The 21,162-nt window shown below is 43.1% G+C and overlaps 3 protein-coding genes and 1 long non-coding RNA gene across 14 annotated transcripts; 2 read left to right on the forward strand and 2 right to left on the reverse strand.

The window, feature by feature from the left end:
* Nucleotides 1–76: 76 nt before the first annotated feature.
* Nucleotides 77–10,810, reverse strand: LOC6552831 (RB1-inducible coiled-coil protein 1). 7 transcript variants are annotated; one of them, XM_026975733.1, is made up of 6 exons: nt 10,563–10,810; nt 9,857–10,018; nt 3,635–6,679; nt 3,059–3,392; nt 2,899–2,998; nt 77–1,890 (listed from the first exon to the last, which is right to left on the reverse strand). In XM_026975733.1, exons 3-6 carry the CDS (start codon nt 6,487–6,489, stop codon nt 1,109–1,111), a joined length of 4,071 nt encoding a protein of 1,356 aa, XP_026831534.1. In that variant the 5' UTR covers nt 6,490–6,679; nt 9,857–10,018; nt 10,563–10,810; the 3' UTR covers nt 77–1,108. The 7 variants fall into 7 exon arrangements, with proteins under 7 accessions (XP_026831534.1, XP_026831535.1, XP_026831536.1 ...); XM_026975734.1 differs by having other exon boundaries at nt 9,857–10,051; nt 10,707–10,801; XM_026975735.1 differs by having other exon boundaries at nt 10,707–10,795.
* Nucleotides 7,730–8,344, forward strand: LOC113563709. The gene is made up of 2 exons (XR_003407587.1): nt 7,730–8,075; nt 8,132–8,344. It is a non-coding gene; the product is annotated as an uncharacterized LOC113563709 (long non-coding RNA).
* LOC6552830 (A-kinase anchor protein 17A) lies at nt 9,651–15,185 on the forward strand. Of its 5 annotated transcripts, none has more exons than XM_026975741.1 (9): nt 9,651–9,800; nt 11,460–11,645; nt 11,874–12,334; nt 12,393–12,650; nt 13,078–13,285; nt 13,412–14,043; nt 14,110–14,169; nt 14,239–14,298; nt 14,398–15,185. In XM_026975741.1, exons 1-9 carry the CDS (start codon nt 9,735–9,737, stop codon nt 14,849–14,851), a joined length of 2,385 nt encoding a protein of 794 aa, XP_026831542.1. In that variant the 5' UTR covers nt 9,651–9,734; the 3' UTR covers nt 14,852–15,185. The 5 variants fall into 5 exon arrangements, with proteins under 5 accessions (XP_026831542.1, XP_026831541.1, XP_015009465.1 ...); XM_026975740.1 differs by having other exon boundaries at nt 9,652–9,800; nt 14,221–14,298; nt 14,398–15,064; XM_015153979.2 differs by lacking the exon at nt 9,651–9,800 and having other exon boundaries at nt 10,985–11,645; nt 14,221–14,298.
* LOC6552788 (pre-mRNA 3' end processing protein WDR33) lies at nt 15,178–21,003 on the reverse strand. Its single transcript, XM_001978938.3, has 9 exons — nt 20,286–21,003; nt 19,868–20,201; nt 18,653–18,922; nt 18,444–18,595; nt 17,225–17,322; nt 17,038–17,164; nt 16,723–16,956; nt 16,447–16,658; nt 15,178–16,384 (listed from the first exon to the last, which is right to left on the reverse strand). Exons 2-9 carry the CDS (start codon nt 20,147–20,149, stop codon nt 15,345–15,347), a joined length of 2,415 nt encoding a protein of 804 aa, XP_001978974.1. The 5' UTR covers nt 20,150–20,201; nt 20,286–21,003; the 3' UTR covers nt 15,178–15,344.
* Nucleotides 21,004–21,162: the final 159 nt, after the last annotated feature.

The raw sequence follows: 21,162 nt of genomic DNA on the forward strand, positions 1-21,162 counted from the left end.
AAATAGAATAGAATAAGTTGAGAAATTATCTTGGGGGTGTAACATTTACTTCCATCATAAATTAAAACAGCCGTGGTAGTTTTGAAATGTTTACCATTTTTTATTTGATTTTTGATTTTACACTTTTTTTGTAAGCTTGACAAATTTGCGATTCGCATCTGTTACACCATTGTTTACACGTTTCCTCATTTAAATCGTTTAAACTATTTTAAATCTAATTTTTGTTTCTTTATATTTACACTTCGCGTTAAAAAATTATCGCTTTATAACGCATAAATCATTAAAGGTGTATATATCTATTTTGTTGTAATTTTCAAGTGTTTCCTTGTATTAATAAAGGCATAAATAACTATTCGTCGATTTCTGTTCTTATTTATTTACACAAAGTCGAAAAATCAAAATATCTTAGATATAGACAAGAAGATAGAGTAGAATGTTTGATTTTTGGAGGGACAGGGGAAGATAGTGGTGAGCATAAGCTGAGCATAAAACTGTGTTTTTGCAGGCTGAGCCCAAAAGATTGTGTTTCTTTGAGTGTTGTGTGAGGGTGGGTGTGTGTGTGCAAACTCTTTCTGTTATAGTCTTTTTAAAATGCCTATAAAAAATATGATTTTGTGTTCCTTGGAAATAATTTTCTTGGCACTAAATGAAGCAAATTATATCTTTAAACCGAAAACTACCGATGTAAATATTTTGATTATAAGGTAAATTTGTTAAAGTACATTATTTTTATATTAAATAAAAAATTTTGAAAATCCTAGCTGTGTCTGTGTCTCGGTGTAGTTGTGTTTGAAGTGGTAAGGACCGCTTTCGAATTTGATAAGATTATTTCATTATGCAGACATTAAAACATTCGTTTTCAGTTTCTTTTTTACGCACTTGGTTAACTTTAAATCAGTTAAGTATATAACTTTCACTTTGCTCTTTTTGTTGAAGGTTGCTTTCATGTTGTTGAGGCTACTGTATTGTGTGTGTCGGCCCTAAGGCTTATTTTCGGGTATTGTTTGTTGGTTTTGATGCGGTTCCTACATAGAGTACAAGATTTAGCCTAGATACACACTCCAGTTATGTATATAAGTAGTTATATGTGCCTCCCAATTGTGGTGCACTACCCAGAAATGGCAAAATCATCGGCATCGCCATCGTCCTTGCCCTCCAGCGAACGGTACTCGTCCGAGTCCTCGCTTATGGCCGCCGTGCCAATGGACATGGGCAGCATGGAGGCTGTGCTAATTATAGGCTCCGCACTGATGCTCGCCAGGATGCTAGCACTTGTAGAGGGTGTTGCAGTTAATACTGCTGGGGCATTGGGGGGCACATAGATGGTGATGGTTTCCGGTTCCGGATTCTCTGGTTGGATTGTTTGATTTGGACTTGTTTCAGCCACAGGCGCTGCACTTTCCACCTCAGCTGGCTGTTCAAGTTCCTGTCGCTGTTGTCCTGTATGTGGTTGTTGTGTTAGGGGTTGTGTTATTATATCAGCAGAGGCCAACAGTAGATCCAATTTAAGTTTACTTGATGACGTTGGCTGCTCTGTTATCACAGACTGTGCTTGAGTTGCAGTCGTCGGTGCAGTTGACGTCGGACCGCCTCCTACCGCTGCTGCAGTTGTAATTGGTGTTGCAGATGATGCTGCTGTCGATGTGGCTGTTGCAACAGCAGCTGTTACTGCCGGCACTATCCCACCAGCAGCATGCAACTCATCCTCCTCGCTGACGCTTATGTAGCGACAACGCTCGCTGAGCAGCGAAGCCGACTCGTCATCCTCCTCATTTACGCTCGTAATGCTCACCGTACGTTGCTTGAAGCTCTGATAGACGCTAGTGCTGCTGCTGGGAGCATCAATGACATCTCTGGGCGATGCCACGACTGCGGCGGCGGATGAACTGGCTAAAAAGGGAGATCGTAAGATAGTTTCTTGCAGTTTCTTCATAGATCCCCATGACGCTGTTAGTCTTAAAATGAACAGAAACTTAAAGTGACTTAATTAAACATGTATAAGCCACTCATTCTACCAAGCTACCTCAACATTTAATAAAATATCACCGGAAAATTGAAACATTCTATTCTATTCTAAAATTCTATTGTTTTGTACGTGTTAAAATAAGTATTTCTATCCATAAACCTTAAGAACCCTTGTCTCAAACCACTTCCCAAAAATTCCCAAAAAACTTATATGGATCCCCAGCCACATTGGCATACTAGGCAACGAATACGCCGACAAAACAGCTAAAGATGCCCCCAGATACCCCCTCGTCTACACACCAAATTATAACTGTGGCGACATTTCTCGGCACATACAAAAACACGTCAGAACTGCATAACAAAATTACTCCCTGGTACAAGCTCATCCTTCAAGCTACCACACGAAACTCCTCCCACAACACCTCATCACACAACAGGAACACACAAATCCTTATGAACAGGTTCAGGCTTGGACACACCAACCTTACCACTGCCCACTACATGAACTACATATGTCCTCTTTGCAACCATCATCAGTTAGACGTTAAAAACATCCTACTTAACTCTTCCTTCATAGAACAGCTGCCTTTCAATCAACCAACCCAATAACCGCACTTGCACACCCAACGAACGATAACATCAACAAAATTATAACCTTTTTGCTAAACTCCAACCTCATTCATAAAATATAAAACCATATTCTTCTCTCACTTTGTATAAACCATTGCCACCCTAGACGAGCGGAAGGCCTTAGCTGCTAATGCTCCTAGCTCTTAGTTACCTTATAGTTTTATACTTTCAGTTAGCTTTAAATAAATAAATAAGGTACGATGACGTTAAATGAACATTTAGAATGACCATACAGAATATGCTTTTAAATTATTCAAAGTGTTCCTAACTCCGAAAGATGCACCAGCCTCAATTGTTACTTACATTCTAAGCGCTCACGCCGCGAAGCGTTCCGAGAGGGCAAAGGGGCCAGCTTGATGCGATAGAACTTGGAGCCCCTACTGACGCGATAACGATTGTCGTCCTGCAAAGAAGCCACACTGGTGAGTACTCATCCTAGACAAATGTTTTATTATGAACACACCTTTCGCGCCTGGCAGTACTCCTTGTCGATGACCCGGCCAATGGCGTAGTAGGGCAACGGAATCTGGTTGAAATCCACAACGGCCTGCGAGGGGTCCAATGCCGGAGTGGGTGAGGTTGGAGCTGTCAACTGCAGGGTAGCCAAACTGTCGGCATGGACAAAGTACAAAGTGAGCGAGTCCTGGACGACCATAAATTGCGCGTGGCGCATGCTCCAAACGACGAAGACGAGATCGCCTCGTGCACATCCTTCCAAGGCGATAGATCGGTGACTGGAAGTTACGCCAGACTTCGATCGGGTTAGGGGCCCACCAACATTCAGATCATAGGCAGAGCTATGGATGGAAAAGCTTATAGTTAATATTCATTAAGCCGAAAAGCCTAGCAAATTACATATTAAAAAACAAGACAGAAGCCAATTGGCAAGGCAAATAAAAAAAAGAATCAAATTATCAAATCAAGCGCGTCCCTATAAACTAATAAGCTTCTGTGAACTCGACGGACTCATACGGACAAACAGACAGACCAGGTCGAATAGGCTAGTGATCCAGCATGTATATTCTTTATAGGGTCTTACTTTCTCATAGCGGTCACACTGGACTCCATCTCTTGGCGCCGACTCTTCTCCTGGCTGAGCTCCTCTTCCAGCCGGCACTTGTCCTTGTTGAGATAGTCGATCTTCTCCTTGAGCCAGCTGTTGCCATCCTCGTTGGTGATCATCTCCAGTCGGGTCTTCAGCTGGTACGTTTCTTGGGTGAGAATCTTATTCTGCTCCCGCAGCTGTTCCAGCTGCCGTTCCTTGTCGGCCAACATGTCCTTTAATATGCCCACGTTGGCCATCACAGATTCTGAGTTCAGGGGCAGGAGACGTGATTGCCATAGTGATCGTTCCGAATCAACGGCTTCGCTAATGGCACGTTCCCTTTGAGCCAGCAACTCCTGGCGCTGCTGGGCCAGCAGATGGTCTATATCCACACTAGCGTTTGCGCTGACCACGCTAGCGCTGCTTGTCGGTCGCTCTATTTTCTCAAGACTGCTGTCCGATGGCGAACGCTCCATAGAGGTCATCAGTTTGAAGCGGCATCGTAGGGACTCCAGCTCCGTTTTGTGCTCGTGGATAAGTTGCTCCCGCGCCTGGGCCACAGCAGCCTGCTGCTCCTGCTCCGCCAACTGCAGTTTCAGTCGCATCTCCTCCAACTTCTCTTGGGATTTCTGCTCGCGTGCTTCACACAGCATTTTCAGCACATTGCATTTATCCCGCAGAAGATGCAACTCGGACTGGAGTTCATCCTGGTAGTTGGCAACGTCATTGCGAAAGGTGCTTACATTGGAACGAGCTTCGGAAAGGCATGATCGGGCCAACTTGGACATATTTTCCATATCGCTACGCATCCTCTGCAAGCTGCCTGCATTTTCTTCGGTCAGGGTGCCAGCACTAAGCATTAGCAGATCCTCGGTAGCAGTACTCTGTGCCACTCGCTCCACCAAGCTGGTCGAAGTTGATGTCGCAACACACTTGAAGGTGGTGCTGAGCTTCTCGAACTCTGTTTCCGTATCGGTTTCGCAATCAGAGGCAGCTGCCTGCGTCTGTAGCTCGGCCAAACGTGGAGCCATTAGTGGCATGTCCGGTTCCTGCTCTTGGTCCCGGTCCACATTCTTGACCGACCGGAGGGCGAAAAAGTCTATCACAGGCTTCATGTCGGGCAACTGCAGCTGTCCGGCTAGTTCTGGCAACTGCGAAGCGAGCAGCTCCATGTCCGATCGGCTCAAAGAAGGGAGACGTGTGTCAAAGCTCAAGGGGTGCTCATTTGCAAAAGCTGGGGGCATGTCACCCATGCAGGGGAACAGAATATTGAGAAAATGGCCTTTGAAGCTCGCATTGAACTCCCTCCTCCGGCGCAACTCCTCGCTGTGGATGCGATCGAAGTCCGCAGAAAGTCGAGTGGCCCACTGCCGGAACTCATCCGAAAAGATCTTCCGACGCACCACCTCCGCCACGGCCAAAACATAAGTGCTCGGCGCCCGGTGGATCTGCTCGATGATGGAGATATGACGTTCAGCACGCCGTAAACAACGATGATTAAACAGCAATCTGTTGTCAAACTCACTCATCCCATTCTCAATCCACACGATCCGTCGGAGACGTGTGTGCAGATTCCAGCCCAGCTCATCCTTAGAGTTGGCTATGCAGCGGCAGTACTCTCGTATCTTAGTGTGATTATCCAGCATTACCTGTAGCTGGGAGCGATGTGAGAGACAAAGATCCGGGAGGACGGAGTTGTCGCGCAGATTCTGCGCCCGCGCCTCATTCTGCTGAAGGGCTAGTGCTTGCTCCTTTTGCTCCTGCACCATCTTCTTGATCCGGAACTTAAACTCCTCCAGCTTGCAGAGACGGTCGCCGAGGCCTTTGATCTCCTTAACATCGGCCTGGTTGGCCAACTTAATGATCTGATTGACTTCCTCCTTCAGCTTCTCGTAAATTTCGGCACTGAAGATGTCCAGTCCCTGGATACACTCATCTGACATGAGCTGCAGGGTCCTGTGGTTACCCTTAGAACTGATCCACTGTAGCAGGTTCAGGTTGGGACGACGGGCAAGCGAACTGCTGCTAGTCAAGGCCTGAACATCGCTCTCCGTCGGCTGCTCAGCAGAATCCATTTCCACCTCGTCGCCCATTTTCAGCTTCTTATTGGGGGAGTCCGCTTGTGAGGATTCGGTTAGAGCCTGCTGCTGCTGCGCTGGCTGTTGTTGGGCAGTAAACACGTCGTCGTTCTCCAACAGTTCGTCAAAGCCATGAAAATCGGCCTCGGCAAGAGACATTAGATCCGGAAGTATGGGAATCCTGCCCAGCTGCTTGAGATCATCGGGAAAGTTGCGCAGCAGCTCCAAAAAGCTCTCTCGTTTCTGGAGATGCCGATCAAAGAAGGAGCAGAAATTTTGAAAGCGGTCGCAAAACTCGTTCGTCAGATCCTCCATATTGGCCACCACAGCCGACCAGCCCTGCTGCTGAAGGTGTTGCTCGTGAACCAGACGCTCGCAAAGATCCTCCTCCTTTCTGGCCAACTCTCGCATGTGTTGAGCCAGCTGTGCGCGCTGACGCACTGTCTCCAGGGCCGGAGGTAACCGGTGACTTTCCTCTACTTGACGACGGAGCTCGTTGTCGGCGTCCGAGTTGAATATCGTAGGTGGTAGGCGCTCGTCCCCCGTGAGAAACATATAAATAGGATTGGTATCGGTGCCAGCTGAGTAGCACGACACTTGGGTGGAGTGCGTTAGCATTTCGCCTCCGCTCACTAGCAGAACAATGTTGGCGGCTGGGATATTGTGCAGCTTTTGGATCGTCTCCTTTAGATGCTCCACTGGCTGCAGTGCAACGTTCATGTCAAAGCTGAGCATGCGGCCGACGTCCACGTGGAACACGTACAGCATCATGAAGCCGTTGGTGTTTTTCTGTCTCCTCGACTTTGCTACCGCTTTCTGGAGGGGACACTCCCGCTCCCACGCCCGCTTCTCCTCCCTCTAATCCTGATCCTGTCGTCTCTCTAATGGTTTGGCAGTGCTTCAGACGATATAGTGGTATTTCCTCATCTGGTTTCCTTATACTCGTATTGTTAGTGTTTAGCTGCAAGACAAAAAAGGCAATGGGGGTGAGTAAAGATAGTCTTATCTGTGATACGCATTTAACTTATTAAGTTATTAAGTTCAAAGCAACAAACAATGCAATTCCCTTTCAAGCCCTACACAATGACGTGATTACGATTTCAGAAATTTTGTCAAAAATGGTTCGTTTTCGTCGTTTGAACCTTAAAAACCATCCACACTCAACCGCTTCCAACGATTGGATCCACTAGTAATGCACCGCATAGGCAGGGTTTAGCCTAGCTATTTTTAAGCCATTGATTGGATCACTTTTGCTGCCCAACAGCTGTTAGACAGACTGTCGCAGTTACTTTTTGCTCTCTTTGTGTCGTCAGAGGGACAAACAGGGAGGAGTAGGCGCGCGGTGGGGGTGGTTCAAATGTTAATGACTAACCGGGCCATTTCCGAGTCGCAATAAAAAATAGCAGGCCTAGCATGTGCACAGACGCTTATTCCATTTTATTTTTATAATTTTGTTTACAGTTTAGCCCCGCAGACGGCTTTTGGCGATAAGGCGCATAACAGGGAAAGCGGAAAGAGCATGGCTCCGCACTTAACACACGCGCACTAACTTTTCCCCACACTATTTATTTATTTGCGTGCCGTAAACACCAGCTCCCAGAACAACAACAGAGCGAAACGTGTTATCAACGCACCTTGATTTCAACACGTCTAGACTTGCGGGTGGTTCGAAAACAAATGATCACAGCAGAGAGCGCAGCGAAGAGCAGAGCGCACGAGGAAAGGCGGAGACACTTTGAGCGGGCGAGAGAGCGCCGCACGTGTGTGACGATGATTCAGCTATTTTGTAGCCAGATTTCACAGCTATTTGTTGTTATATGTTATTTTATTACCAAGTAAATTTAGTTGGATCAAGCAAAATCAGAACCCATTTTAAAAATACAATTCTGTAAAGCACGAGTTTAGCTCCTCATCAGAATAACAAATAAACCAAGTACTACATATATATAATTAATTTGTTGCTTTAATGAATCTTCTTGTAGCTTGTTTTAGTTTCATTTTCATCACATTCAAATTAGTCATATTTCGAACGCGAGTGTGGCATCACTGTTTCTTAGCGCGGGAGAGATGACAAGGCAGATAATGACTGAGCGATGATGCGCGCATGTGTCAATGAGATCGCGACGTGGACTACGACGTCGACGTACCAGAGTTTACCTGACTCTGCGGTCCTTTTTTTTACCTAAACGAATTTCTCGATTTCGATTAAACAAAGCTTCTAAATTTCCAAGACACGGGATATAACGGATGGTTTTCTCAAAATTTTCCACAGTTTGTGAACACGTGTAACGGAACGACGATTTTATAGCTGACGAAATACCAGGAACGATTAGCTCAGGATCATCTATAATGCCTAGGTAAAAGTGCGAGGTACACTTAAGCAAATTTATGAAATAGCCGTTGGAATTGATAGACAGAAAGCATTAATCAACCGATAGATTACAAATGGCATGCCCCAATGCAATAATCGCGGACCCTTCAACCCAAATAGATCACGATAGCGAGCGAGCCCCGAACTGATAAGACCTTGCCGGAGGGGTAGTGAGCTGTATCTGTGTTACACTAGGGGGTATGTATCAAAATATTTGTGATAAGCGAGGAAACTCCAAAAATATGATTGCCTGGATAGATCGGGAGCAGATGTTGCATTATGTAGTCTTGATTTTCCACTTTTGGGGTTTTATTGTCCCAAATTTCATATACTTCGCTTATTTAATATATAATTTAAATTTATAATTTTTTAATATATAATACATATTAATTGGGATTAATTTCATGGTTGTTTCTAGCAGATAAACTGTTCTATGTGAACAAACATACATAACTATGTACATACATCATATGTACAAATGTGATTTCGATTGTGTTACTTTAACTTATTTATGGTACAGATATGTGTGTATATTAAGTATTTTTCAAATTTATTATCTATTACTGTATATTAAGTATTTCAAATAGTCACAGCACACACTCATATTTCGAATACTATAGATAATCTAAGATTTAAAAGACAACATCTGTTGGATGTTAAATCGAATTTTAATATTTAAATAAAATGTAAGAGAATTTAGATATCTACACTTTTTTGCTACAAAAAAAAAAAAAAAAACAAATGCTATAAATAATAAACTTGATGATGACGTACTGAGCTGCTAATTAAACTTATATGGGGTTGATGTACTCCACAAACAAAGAATTCAAACTAGCAGATCTTTGTTTAGGTGGTGAGTCTAGGTGCCAAATAGCGGACTTGCAGGAGAAGAGGATGGTAGCCAGAAACCCTGAACCAAGCTGATGCTGAACTTCTCTGCCGCTGCAAACTGATTACAGTGCAGTCAGAGTTTATCAGCTTCGCCGCTTCTTTTGTTTTGTCGTTGTGGGGGGGCAGAAAAAACTCTTTCTCGCAGGGAAAACAATTAAGAGAGCGGCTGACTTACGTGTGGTTATGTGTGTCTAACTGCAATCTATGGTATGTGTCCCCAGCACTTAACTATTATGTATACATCATTTAAATGGGATTCAAAAGCATATGACTCCCGCAAAAACTCCAACTGCAGTAAACCGCGATACAGAAAAGCCGAGTAAAACAAAAGAAAGCAGACCATTAAAACGTAATTGAAAAATCTGTTGTAGAGTAAACACATGATCAGCTGATCGACTGCATCTTATCGATATTCGATAATTCGAGCCGAGCTGCAACTCATTCTATATTTCCTCTTTCCCCGCTCCTTCCCTTCGATGATTCTTGCTTGCTCACTCAGCTGTTGTTTTGCTTTATGGCCTCTCCTTTTGCACTCATTCGGGTGCAGTGCAGTTAACAGGAAAAAGCTCTCGAATGACGAACAAATGCACACAGACACCGAGTTATTCTTGTAAAATATGTAAATTATGGCAATTAATTGCAATTTGGCTCAAATGGACGCACACAACAACAAAGCGTGAGGGTTGCTGACGTTCTTCAAAAACAATAAAGAAAATGGCAGCAGGTGCATGTAGTTGAAACAGGGAAAAGGGCAATGGGGTGCAAAAAGACGGGCGCAATTTCTGCAGTTAAAAGGGCGTCGTCGGATGCACTGGCTTTGGTGTGCATAAAACTATAACTAACGGTTAATTAAACTCGTACCCTACTTACACTCACCTTATATTCTTTAATCAATTTCCGCAATGGTGTGCCAGTGTGAGTGTGTTGCGTGTGTGTGAGTGTACGTGTGTGAAGTGTTATTGTTGTCTGGTTGTGTGCGCGGGGTGTTCGTGTGTTTTGCTTTTAATCAATTGTAAACGGGAACGAAACACACAGGCTCTGCAAATTATTGTACATCAGCTGTGGCTGTATCTGTATCCAAATGTATTTGTGTGATTGTTTTTATTTGCAACAACAACAACAAAAGTTGTATTTCTTCCTCTTTATTTTCGCTCGTTTGCTGCTCCCTCTCTTTCAACAACACTGTGATGTTTTATTCTCTTCCTCGTCTTTTACGCTCTTCTTATTTATTTTGTATGGCTCTGCTCTGCTTTTTTCGCCTGCGTATTACCTATTACTTTAAAAACTATTTTCGTTGCTTATCAAATGTGCAAAAATATTTAACTCGACTTTTCTTAGTCCCAATGCCTATCAATATGTTCGACCAAAGAAATATTTTTCATATAATTTATGCTGTTTTCGTTTTTCCCCTTTTTTCTGTTCTCTTTCGCTGTTCGCCTTCCCTTTCTTAATCTATTTCTTTGTCTATCACAATTGCGTTTTTGTTGTTACTGCTGCTGCTATGAGTGTTGTTGTTGTTGTTGTTGTTAGTGCTTTCTTATGCTTTCTGTTTGCTGCTGCTTGTTGTTGTTGGCAGTTTTACTTTTCGCGTCAGTTTTTTGCCATTTACACGATAGGGGCACGGGAGCCTTCTAGGTTTTTGACGTCACACAATTTCACTCGCGCATTTTGTTGCTTTGCTTAGATTTCTAATTAAATTAAATGGTATAAAAATTAAATAACGCACTTCGTTCTCACTTTTTTTGTCTTTGCTTATGCCTTGCGATGTGAGAATGACAACAGATTTTCAAGTTGATATCGATAAAAGTGCTGGTGGGGATACGATATACAATGGTTGCCAAATTGTTTTTAAATGACCGGTCCTCTGGGACACATTTACTCAGAGTAAAATTACCATTAATGCAGGACCTTTTAAAGTTTGAAATGTCTTTTATAAACACGGTTTAAATTTCTCAGCTTAAGCTTTTGATTTTATTCTTGGCCATTGCGAATACCCCCAAATGTCAAAAGATCGCTATTTTTTTCCATCCCTGTTGGATTCGTCAATCAAACCTATCGAAAGTCGGCCGCCTCTAGTGAAAAGTGCAAATAAAATAACCAGAAAGAAATTTTCTTTTTAGCAATTAGTGCACCATCCGCACACAAAGAGTCACAGCATTTATTATACTTAAGTAGCATTAGCAGAGATCGAAAGTTAAGGTGGTCCAAGTCCCCACAACAAACCGATACGGACGCCCATCAGAACGACAATTCCCCATTAGGCCCATTCATCAAGACATACTCACACTCATGAAACACTCATCTACGCAAGGGACACGGGCGGCATTTTCCTTTGCATTAACTTGGGCGTTTCTTGGGATGTCTCCTTAGGTTATAGCTCTAGGTTTAGGTTGCTTACTCGACACACAAATATTACTTTCTGTATTTTGCCTCATTACATTGCATTGTTTCGAATCGAAAAACAATGACCCACATCCAGACTATAGAAAATGTGGCAGACTGCACTCCTCTTTACCTGCCGCACAGCTTGTACCTCAAGCCTCTGGCCAAAATGCAAATCTCCGTGTCGCTGCCGGCAATCAAGTCCGGAAAATCGGTATCTAATTTGGAAATAATGGACAAACTGGGCGCCGAGCTTAAGCCGGACAAGTTTCTCCTTCTTAAAGTAAGTACTCAACTTAGACTTTATGGTAATTTTTGTATACCAAACGTTTTTTTTACACACAAAAAGAATATTTGTTAAAAGTAAAGAAAAAAATTTACAAATTAAAAAATTTTGTAAATAATCGCAAAAGATACGCATATTATATGGATATTATAAATCCATAATATTATAATATTATAATATTATAAATATCTTAATCAAATACTCATAATCCGTATGCCCGACCAGGTCTCAAAAAGCACTGTAAACACCATCCGACTGGAAGCTGAGCTGGACGAGCGGAAACGTCTTAGGGCGGCCATCCAACGTTTAGACGGCCTTTCGTTACGCATCTCCGGCTTTAGTGAGTCGTTCCGAGTGCGTTGTGCAGAGTTTAAGGATGACTTTCCAACGCGACACGACTGGGACTCTTACTTCCGGGATGCAAGAAACATGGATGAAATGAAGGCTGGCGAACGGCCGGACACCATTCACATCAGCCATCTGCCCATGCGTTGGTTCTGTCCGCGGCATTCGGAGCATGAAGAGCATGTCAAGCCCAGCGAAAGCATCTTTAAACGAATCTTTGAAAAATTTGGACGCGTCCGGATGGTGGACATACCTATCTGTGATCCGTACCGGAAGAGCATGCAGGCGGACATTAACGGCATGCGGACGTTTAGCTTCGAGCAGGATGTTCTATTCGAAGCGTAAGTTTTGAATAACTTAAAAACATTTAGTTCGTGTAGTCAACGGTTTTCTTAACAGATATATTCAGTTTGAGGAGTACTCCAGCTTCGTCCGAGCCATGGACGAGTTCAGGGGCACTAAGTTGGTCCGGAAATTTGTGGACAAGACTCAAGCCATCAACATTTGTGTGAGTTTCGACAAACAAAAGCATCTGAGCGACTCACACATACAGCGCAGAGAACGGATGCGGAAAAAGTGCATCGCGAAAGCCCAGGCCGAGGACGAGGAGCGGGAAAAACTAAAAAAGCAGCAGGAAGAACAATTGGAACGCGAAAGGTTTGATAATTATTTAGGCCGGAAAACGAAAGCAGTAACCATAAAGCAATGTCTCTGCCAGATTAGTATTTTTACATGATTTGATTCCTGAAATCTTAATTTAACTCAGTACATACATATGTACCTAAAATTGTAAACAATTTTTAATGCGTTAGATTTACATAACATCAGTGCTAAGCTGGCATTCTTAAAGAAGATTCGAATTAAAATATCTCGCGTTGAGTCTTGCTGCCCTTCTACTGTTTTCATATCTAGCCATTTTACATTTACATATTTATGCTTCTCACCTGGCGGCCGCTGGTCGAGGCGAGCCTTTAGCCAACCGTTTTCTGTATCTTCTAGACGAACAGTTAACAAATATTTATTATGCATAACAAACATATCAAAAGCAAAACAAAAACCCGCAACATTGCAAAAAAAATTACAGGCAAAAGCAAGAAGAGTTGAAAAAAGCAGAAGCGGAAAAGCAGCGTGTACGCGAGGAAAGACGCAAAGAAAAACACATGAAAAAGATCCAGGAGCGCGGCCAAGTAGAAATCTCGCAAAAGATTCGCATCGAGGAGCGCAAGCTGATGATAGCGCAACGCAAGTTGGAAAGCATACGGACTCTGGAAAAACTGTTTGAGAGGATACAGGTAGGCCAAAGTTAACAACAATAAGTCAAAGTGGTATTTTATATCACAAGTTAAAGGATATATAAAATAATTCGAATTTGTATTAGGTACAGCAGTAATAATATCCTTTTACATTTCTTGCGATAGCTGAAACAAAAGGATAAAAACAGGCGAGCCAAACAAGATGAAGATAAAGACATCCAGCGTGGTCGTCTGGTCGAAAAGTACAAAGCTGCCACTGAGAAACTTGTTTGTGATCAGCGTAAAATCGTGCAGGAAATTAAAAGCAATACTCCTCTCATTGGCCTTCTGAAGAGCAAGTCCAAAAAGACCACGGCACCCGTAGACGCCAGCAGCGAAGACGAAGCGGCGGCCAGTAAGCGACACAAAATGGGCAATGGCGTAACGGAATCTGCAGCACCAGCCGATGTAACCTCCGCACTGAACCCTTTGAAAGCGGTGGCCGCAATGGCCGCGGGCGCTGTTCCAGGAGCAGGAGGCTACAGTGCTGAGGCTGCCAGCGAATGGATGCAGTCGCTTTCGATGTTCGGATACGGCCTACCAGGTGTATTTCCTGGAGCGCTTTATCGGCCACCTGCCCCGTTTCCAGTCTCCAGTAATTATCGTGGTTTTGCTCCGCGACCTCGTGGTCGTGGAAGAGGGCGTGGCATCGGGATAAGAGGCAGTCGTTCCGGATATGACTCCTATTACACCTCGAAGCATAATCGCTACGACGACGAAGGCGACAATGGATACTACCACAAGTCTTCACGGGGGAGGTACGTTTTCAGAACAAAATGTTTGGTACCCTTAATTTAAATGTTTATACACTTTGTGAATTTCAGAAATAGGTCGCGTTCTTCATCTTCGTATTCGAGGAGCCGAAGCCGCTCCCGGGGACGCCGGTAAGTAATGCGTACCTTATGACTATAGAGTACTACTTTTAAAAAATATAGTATTGTTTGTCGTTCCAGGCGCTCGAAGTCACGCAGTCGCTCCCACTACCGAAAGTCATCTTACTCGTCGAGATCCAGGTAAATACATAATAAAATAACACAGATATTTGTCCAGTTCTGTTGCATACTTGTTTAGATTTTAACTATTAATTTACCCGACTATTTATTTGATTTCAGGCGCAGTCACAGCAGATCCTCCCGCAGCCGCAGCAAAACGCCGTCACAACGCAAGAACCGAAAGCTGGCATCCACGCGCCGATCTCGTTCCAGCAGCTATTCCCGGTCGCGATCACGCTCACACTCCCGCAGACGATCTACTTCCCGCCGGGATCACCGGAGCCGACATCGTAGCAGTCGCAGTAACAGCAGAAGCCACAGTCATACACCGAAAGAAGTGATACTGGAGGCTGACAAGTTGGTGGCCTCTGCCGAAAAAATACAGCGCACCATCGAACAGCACACCAAGGATAGAATGCGCGTGGAGGAGCGTGAAATCAAGGAGAACTTCAGAAACCCCCGTACCAACAGCCACAACAGCAACCACATGGACGTCGAACCGCAAGAGGAGGCCAACGAAAGACGTGGCAGCATCAGTAACCGCAGCAGTCGCCGCAATTCTCTGGCTGCATGAAACATATTCAGTAGTTTCGTTGTTAGTAATAGTTCATTTAATAAATATTTAAAGTTGTTCTTCAATTTTACTTGTCTTGTGTATTTCCAGTTTTATTAAAGTTAAGATAGCAAATTGTGAAAAAAAAATATCTCATAATCTACTAAATTAAATTGTAATTATTGGAATACAAACAAATTAAAAGAACTGCCATTATAATATACAGTACAAAAATTGCAAACATCTTCCTCTGCCTAAATGGTTTAAAAGCCAGAATAAAATGTTACATCTGTCATATCTGCAAAACCCAAAGTCCAAAGAAAAAGTTTCCAAGAAAATACAAAAAATAAGACACAATACGTATAATATATTACAATCCGATTTTCTTTTCTTCTAAAGCAATATAAATTGATCTTAGCATTACAAAGCAAAAGTTGCAAAAGAGATTGAGTCAACGACAGAAAGTGGCTTATAACTGAAGAATGTGTAGATGGGTATGTTGGTGGGATAGCGATTAGTACCGCCTGTTGTTGTTGCGACCGCGATTTCGGCCGTTGCCACCGCCCCCGCCACCTCCGCCGCTGTTGCCAGCACCAGAGTTGTTGTTGCCCCGCCGACGACGTTGGCCACCTCGTTCCCGATCGTTAAAACCATCCGCGCCGTTGTTGCTAAAGCCATTGGATCCATTGCCATTGCCTCCAGGATTGCCATTGTTCGACCAGGGGGCATTGGAAGCCCAGGGATTGGGCCTGCCCCCTGGTTGGTCTCTCTCCCGTTCACGACCGCGCTCCCGCTCCCTGTCGCGATCTCCTTCTCGTTCCCGTTCGCGCTCCCTATCCCTTTGCTCCAGTGGCGGTTCGTCCACAAACTCCGTGTTGGGTTGCTGTGCTTTCGCCGCGACTAGTGACTGCAGGAAGGGCTTTTTCAGTTGCATTAATTCTCGAACGCACACCAGCTGGGCGTTATGCTGACGTGGTTCGAAGCGGGACTTCTTGGTGGGCGGGGAAACCACCTCTCCGCGTGCCTCCACCGTGGGAGATACAGATCTTGACCTATCCCTCACTGGAACTACATCATTAAGCTCCTCCAGCTTTCCAGCGTCGATGTACTTATTGAGAAACTCGGCTCCCTGACGAATAGCTGCCATTAGTCGAGAATCCGGATGCACGCGAATAAACCGGTTGTATACGAGGACCCCGACAATGGTCTGGGGATCGAGGCCGTTAAGCATGCCGCTGGCCAAGATGCCCTCCATTGTGTTCTCGCTGATTTGCTGGTGGTTCAGTCCGCTAGTGGTGTCCTTGGCCTCGCGGGCGGCCAGCTCCTCGTGAATGCTGAGCACGCTGGGATCGTCCGCTCTCCGGGGACCTGCCCAGTTCACCTGGAAGTTGCGGGGAATGGGCTTGCTGTAGGGAACCTTTTTTTCCCGGTCGCGGTCATTTATTGCTTTGCTTGGATCCAAATCCAAGCCAGGAATAAAGCCTTTGTCGGCAGTTAAGCTTTCAGTAAACTCCACCCGGTCCTCAGGTCCCATTCCGGGTATGATTGCATCATCTGTTTGGAAGAAAGGGTATATAAAAACATATTTTTTCTTTGCTAAATTGAAGGTAACAGACCGTATTCACACTCGTCCAGAGCAGCCAAGCTGGCGGGCAGTGTGTTTAGATTGTATTTGTCTCTCATTAGATCTCCCGGCCTGTTCCTCGTCCAGAATTTGATCGTGTGATCATTGGAGCCAGAGCACAGAATGTGACCCAGGGGATGCCAGGCGAGAGTCCAAACAATGCTGTCATGTGCCGTCTCCACACAGCCGATCTCCTTATCGGTACTGCAAGCGAAGAATGCCGCCATTAATCCAGTTAACTTTTAAGCAGTAAGAGGCAAAAACCCACCCAACATTCCAAAACAAAATGGAGCCATCGGAGCCGCCAGAGCAAAAGAGGCCCTCGTGAATGGGATGCCAGGACACTGAGCTGGCCTCCTTCTTGTGCCCACGGAAGACTTGAACCTCCTCCCGCAAGTTGCGAATGTCGAAGAGTTTGAGCAGATGATCTCTGGATGCGGTGACCAGCCAGTTGCCATTGTCGTTCCACTTCAGATCCATCACGGTAGATTTGTGGGCGTGTCTATGGTTATTGAAAATTTAAATTATTAAGCAATGTGCGGTAGAAACCATAATGAGATAGAGTTTAATAACAAATACTCACAGTGTAGCGAGGGCGATGCCGCTCTTGGGATCCCAAATTTTGATGGGTTGCTGGTTGTCCTTACTTCCGCTGACGATCATTCCCTTTTGTGGATGCCAATGCACGCACTTGACGTCAGCTCCGTGGCCTTATTGAAATTCATAGTTAGGCTTGGGGATCTGTCTTGGGACAACTCTCTAAATCTCACCTCGTAGCACTCGCTCCTCCTGGCACCGCATGAAGTCCCATATCCTCAGGGTTCCGTCGTCGCTGCCGCTGACAAACTTGCTGTCCGTAGGACTGAAACTGCGTTTGGTTGATTGCATTGGAGAATGTTAGAACGTAACAAAAACGAATTAAAGGATGATAATGAGTGTGCGCGAAGTTAGTTTTAATTTAACAATTTGATTGATAAAACTAGAAATCCGGGATCACGTTTCACTTGCGTGAAGTATAAGCTCACAATAATACAAAGTAGAGTGCGTAAAACATTAGGACTTAAAAAAAAACGGTCTAGAACTGAGCAGACGCCTAGTCAAATTCCATCATCGTTTAATTTTAAAAATTACATGAAACCATTTTAAATTTAAACTCCTATCCTATAATATACAAATCTTGCACCAGCCTGTTTATAACAATATTTTTTAATGGACAAACACATAGAATAAATGAAACTTTTATAAGTTACATTGCATGTTAAATAATTGAGTACATAAAAACCACCAAAATAATAGTATCTGTATTACACTGAGAAAGATTTCCGTCATAAAAAGTAAATTGTTTCCAGCGCAACTCTATAAAACTTGTATGTAATAACATGTTGCCGATTTACTTGATCTTTTGCAAGATCGGATGTCCTTACGCCAAGATTATTCGGCAGTTTTGAGAAAGAAAACACTCAAACCCCCGATTTTTCGAACAATCAGTGCAACACAATGCATTTTATTTATTGTTGATGTTGTGGCCGCGGAAATAAAATTGTGCAGAGGTTTCTTTTGTTCTCAGTCAGATGGTTTTATTGTTAGCTTTTCTCAATATTGCATTTGTATCATTTCACTTTCAGTCTTTTTATTTCTTTTCATCTTTATTGAAATATCACAGAAGAGTTCGAGGCTTACAACATATTTAAGTCTTTTTGTTCTAGTGGAGGAGAGGTTAAAACGTATATAGCCAATTAGGCGAATCTGATATCTATATGGCATGTTGCTATATTGACGGTTTTATTGATATGTATTTGCAACAGCCCTGTAAGGAACCGATCCACTAAGTTGATTAGGCAACAAAAAATACCCAAAACAGCCCAAGGGTCCCAAACTAAAGGAACTATGTGAGCAACGCGAATCTGGCTTTGGTTTTTTCTTGGTCTGCTGGCGTCGTCGGCTACAAAATGGTAAATACATTCGACAATTACAATTAAATGGCTATACCTTATTCCCCTAATCGCCTCCTTGTGCGCCTGGTACATCTTCACGTTGTTCATGTTGGACTGCCAGTACTTAACATAACCACCATGGTCTCCGGTCACCATCCAGCTGTCGTTGTGCGACCACACCATCGTTCGTACAGAAATATCGTGGGCCTGTTTGACAATATAAGATTAGACGTGATCCCACGGGATCTGCTGACGGAAACCCACCTGCAGAATTGTCTCGAAATTGAAGGTCAGTCCGTTCCATAGCGTAAACTCGCCGGAACTGGCCCCGGTAACTAAGCGTCTGCCCTCCGGCGTCCAGGCCAACGTGAAAATCGGGCATCGCATCTTATTTGTGGCCGTCTTCACGAACCTTGTAGTCACCGCGTTCGAGGGATTGTCCAAGTAAGCTGAGGGCGGCAGCATATGGGGCACATAAATGCTGTCCGGCTGTAAGGCCAAGCGGTCCCGATAATCACGCTGGAACAATCGGTTCTGCGGAAAATAAAGTATATTTTTGAAACGTTAAAAAGGGTCAACAATAAGTATAACAGCTAAGGTGACGATAAATTTTTCTTATAAATCCATATTTCTAACATAACATTTTAAGGCTATCTTGTGTAGTCGTAGGTAAGAAGCAGCAAATTTACGTCTTGAGGATTTTATAATAGAAATAAGCATTTTGTATGTCATTACTTAAGCCATGTTGATTATTTTACTTGGGGTTATTTCTTTTTTAAATACATTCTACACATTTTATTCAATAAGATTATGGAAAAACCCATATTGTTAATATTTAAATGCAGCTGTGCATTCTAGTAAATTATATTAGGCAGGAACACGAAAGGTGAGCTAGGTGATTGAGCTAGCTTGGTTGAAAATTGTGAACTTTTGCTAACTAATTTTCAGATGAATCTAGCTCATCTCCTAATGACCGAAAATAAAAAATTGTATATAACATATAGACAAAAGCCATATTAAATCTGATACCTACATATTTAGTGTATATATAAAAAAAACAGCTTTAAAACGAATTTAAAAAAAATTAAAAATGTTATCAATTGGCTTAGTTTCAAAAAAATCGTATTTAATGAGCTTTGAAACGAAAATTGTCGCCCATTTTAACCTATAAGCTTTTAATGTGAACCTATAATTATGGTTTTTGAAATTAAAGTTTTTAGTGTGGGTTAATTGGACTTTTCATTTTTCCTCTTAAATACAGATCTTCTAAAAGCGTAATACTGCATCACCTCCAGTACTCAACACTAATAACTTTACATCTGCTGATCTTATAATAATTAAAAAATATGAAGAGATAGAAAATTTTTGAAGTGCTTTCAAATTTAAGACAACGATTATTCCGAGACACCTCTCTGCTACTAATAAATCGAGACTTCACAGCCAATCTTCTTTCATTTCATTTTAAACCTATGGAATCACCTCCAGCGCCTTGATGATCGACGCGTTGTAGTCCACTGTCTTTCGCATCACGCTTTTCCGCAGCCGCTTGCCGTCGAAGTCGTCCTGTGACATTCCGAAGGGTCGCTGGAAGCCCCCGGGCATGAAGGGCTTGAACTGGTTGTAGCCGTGCTTGTTGGACCCATGGTGCAGATGGTACCGGTAGTTCTGGCCGCCCGCGTTTGGCGGGGGCAGCGATGTGAAGTTGGTGGCCAGGGCAGAGGGCGCCGTAAGTAGCTGCGGTGGCGGCTGGGATACGTCCATGTTGCTAATGTTTTGTCCACTGCCTCTTTTCCCGCTTTTCTGCAAAAAATTTCTTCACCCGCACACAGACACACACAGATGCAGGCGTAGTGAGCATATTAGTTGGCCGTTTTAACCCACGCAAAGCTTTACTTACTTGTATTTTCTAGAGTTTTCGCATTGGCGCGGTTGTGGGTGCACTAATAATTAGGCTAAATAACTTAAACGACTTGCAAACCGCCGCGTTGCAAGTAATTTGTAACTTTTGCCGAACAACGCGAATTTGAGGAGTTCACGGCGAAACGCGGACACCAACGTGTGACATCTGCGATAGATGGCTTCGATTGCAATGTTTTCGATTTCTAACAGTAGTGAAGAAGTTCTCCCAATTTTATTGTTCCTATTATTTATACTCATACATATACATATACAAATTAAATTGTTAGTTTCATGACTGCTTATGTTTTTCCTATGTTTTGATTTTTATTTCTTTTGCACACAAATTAATCATAAACGTTTCTGATAACAATTGTAAATATATGAACAGGACACATTGCGAGTTGTATTCACTATTGGTAAAATGTTTACTTAAATTTTTTGCGAGTTTATCAAAATCACCATCTGCACTAGTTATATGTTATTGAATAATTAAAAGTCATAAAATAAATAAACGCCATGTATAAACAAATTGATCAATGTGCCTTGGAACATTTATAATAAATTTTATTATTCTGTAGAATTAGATTTTACTCAATATTATTTAAAAACATGTTATTTTTTCCACCAACACGCGGTATATTTGTGGAGTCCCTCTAATATTTTTAACGAATTAGACGAAGTGCCTTACCGATAGTTGCATATCGCCGGCAATGGGTTATCGCTGGCAGGGCTATTGAATAAATTTGAAAATATCGAAAACAGGATTTTTTGTTTTGAACTAAAAATAAATTTAAATATATTACTTTGAAATATTCAATATTTTTAATTTACTAAGGAAAAATGTGCTATGCACTATATAACTTAAAAATCACCCA

Source organism: Drosophila erecta, unplaced genomic scaffold (genome assembly GCF_003286155.1).
Source record: "Drosophila erecta strain 14021-0224.00,06,07 unplaced genomic scaffold, DereRS2 tig00000000-arrow-pilon, whole genome shotgun sequence".
Lineage (NCBI taxonomy): Eukaryota > Metazoa > Arthropoda > Insecta > Diptera > Drosophilidae > Drosophila > Drosophila erecta.

What these genes read in the sequence shown, in the direction of transcription:
- LOC6552831 (XM_026975733.1), bottom strand. Translation starts at nt 6,489, where the DNA reads ATGATGCTGTACGTGTTCCACGTGGACGTCGGCCGCATGCTCAGCTTT. An exon ending in AGTGTGACCGCTATGAGAAA is followed by an intron (nt 3,393 to 3,634) that starts GTAAGACCCTAT and finishes TTCCATCCATAG; the next exon opens with CTCTGCCTATGATCTGAATG. An exon ending in GCGGCGTGAGCGCTTAGAAT is followed by an intron (nt 1,891 to 2,898) that starts GTAAGTAACAAT and finishes CTCCCTTTTTAG; the next exon opens with CCAGTTCATCCGCCGCCGCA.
- LOC6552830 (XM_026975740.1), top strand. Translation starts at nt 9,735, where the DNA reads ATGGGGTGCAAAAAGACGGGCGCAATTTCTGCAGTTAAAAGGGCGTCG. An exon ending in ACAAGTTTCTCCTTCTTAAA is followed by an intron (nt 11,646 to 11,873) that starts GTAAGTACTCAA and finishes ATGCCCGACCAG; the next exon opens with GTCTCAAAAAGCACTGTAAA. An exon ending in TCTTACTCGTCGAGATCCAG is followed by an intron (nt 14,299 to 14,397) that starts GTAAATACATAA and finishes ATTTGATTTCAG; the next exon opens with GCGCAGTCACAGCAGATCCT.
- LOC6552788 (XM_001978938.3), bottom strand. Translation starts at nt 20,149, where the DNA reads ATGGACGTATCCCAGCCGCCACCGCAGCTACTTACGGCGCCCTCTGCC. An exon ending in GGAGGAGCGAGTGCTACGAG is followed by an intron (nt 17,165 to 17,224) that starts GTGAGATTTAGA and finishes AATTTCAATAAG; the next exon opens with GCCACGGAGCTGACGTCAAG. An exon ending in GGCATCGCCCTCGCTACACT is followed by an intron (nt 16,957 to 17,037) that starts GTGAGTATTTGT and finishes CAATAACCATAG; the next exon opens with ACACGCCCACAAATCTACCG.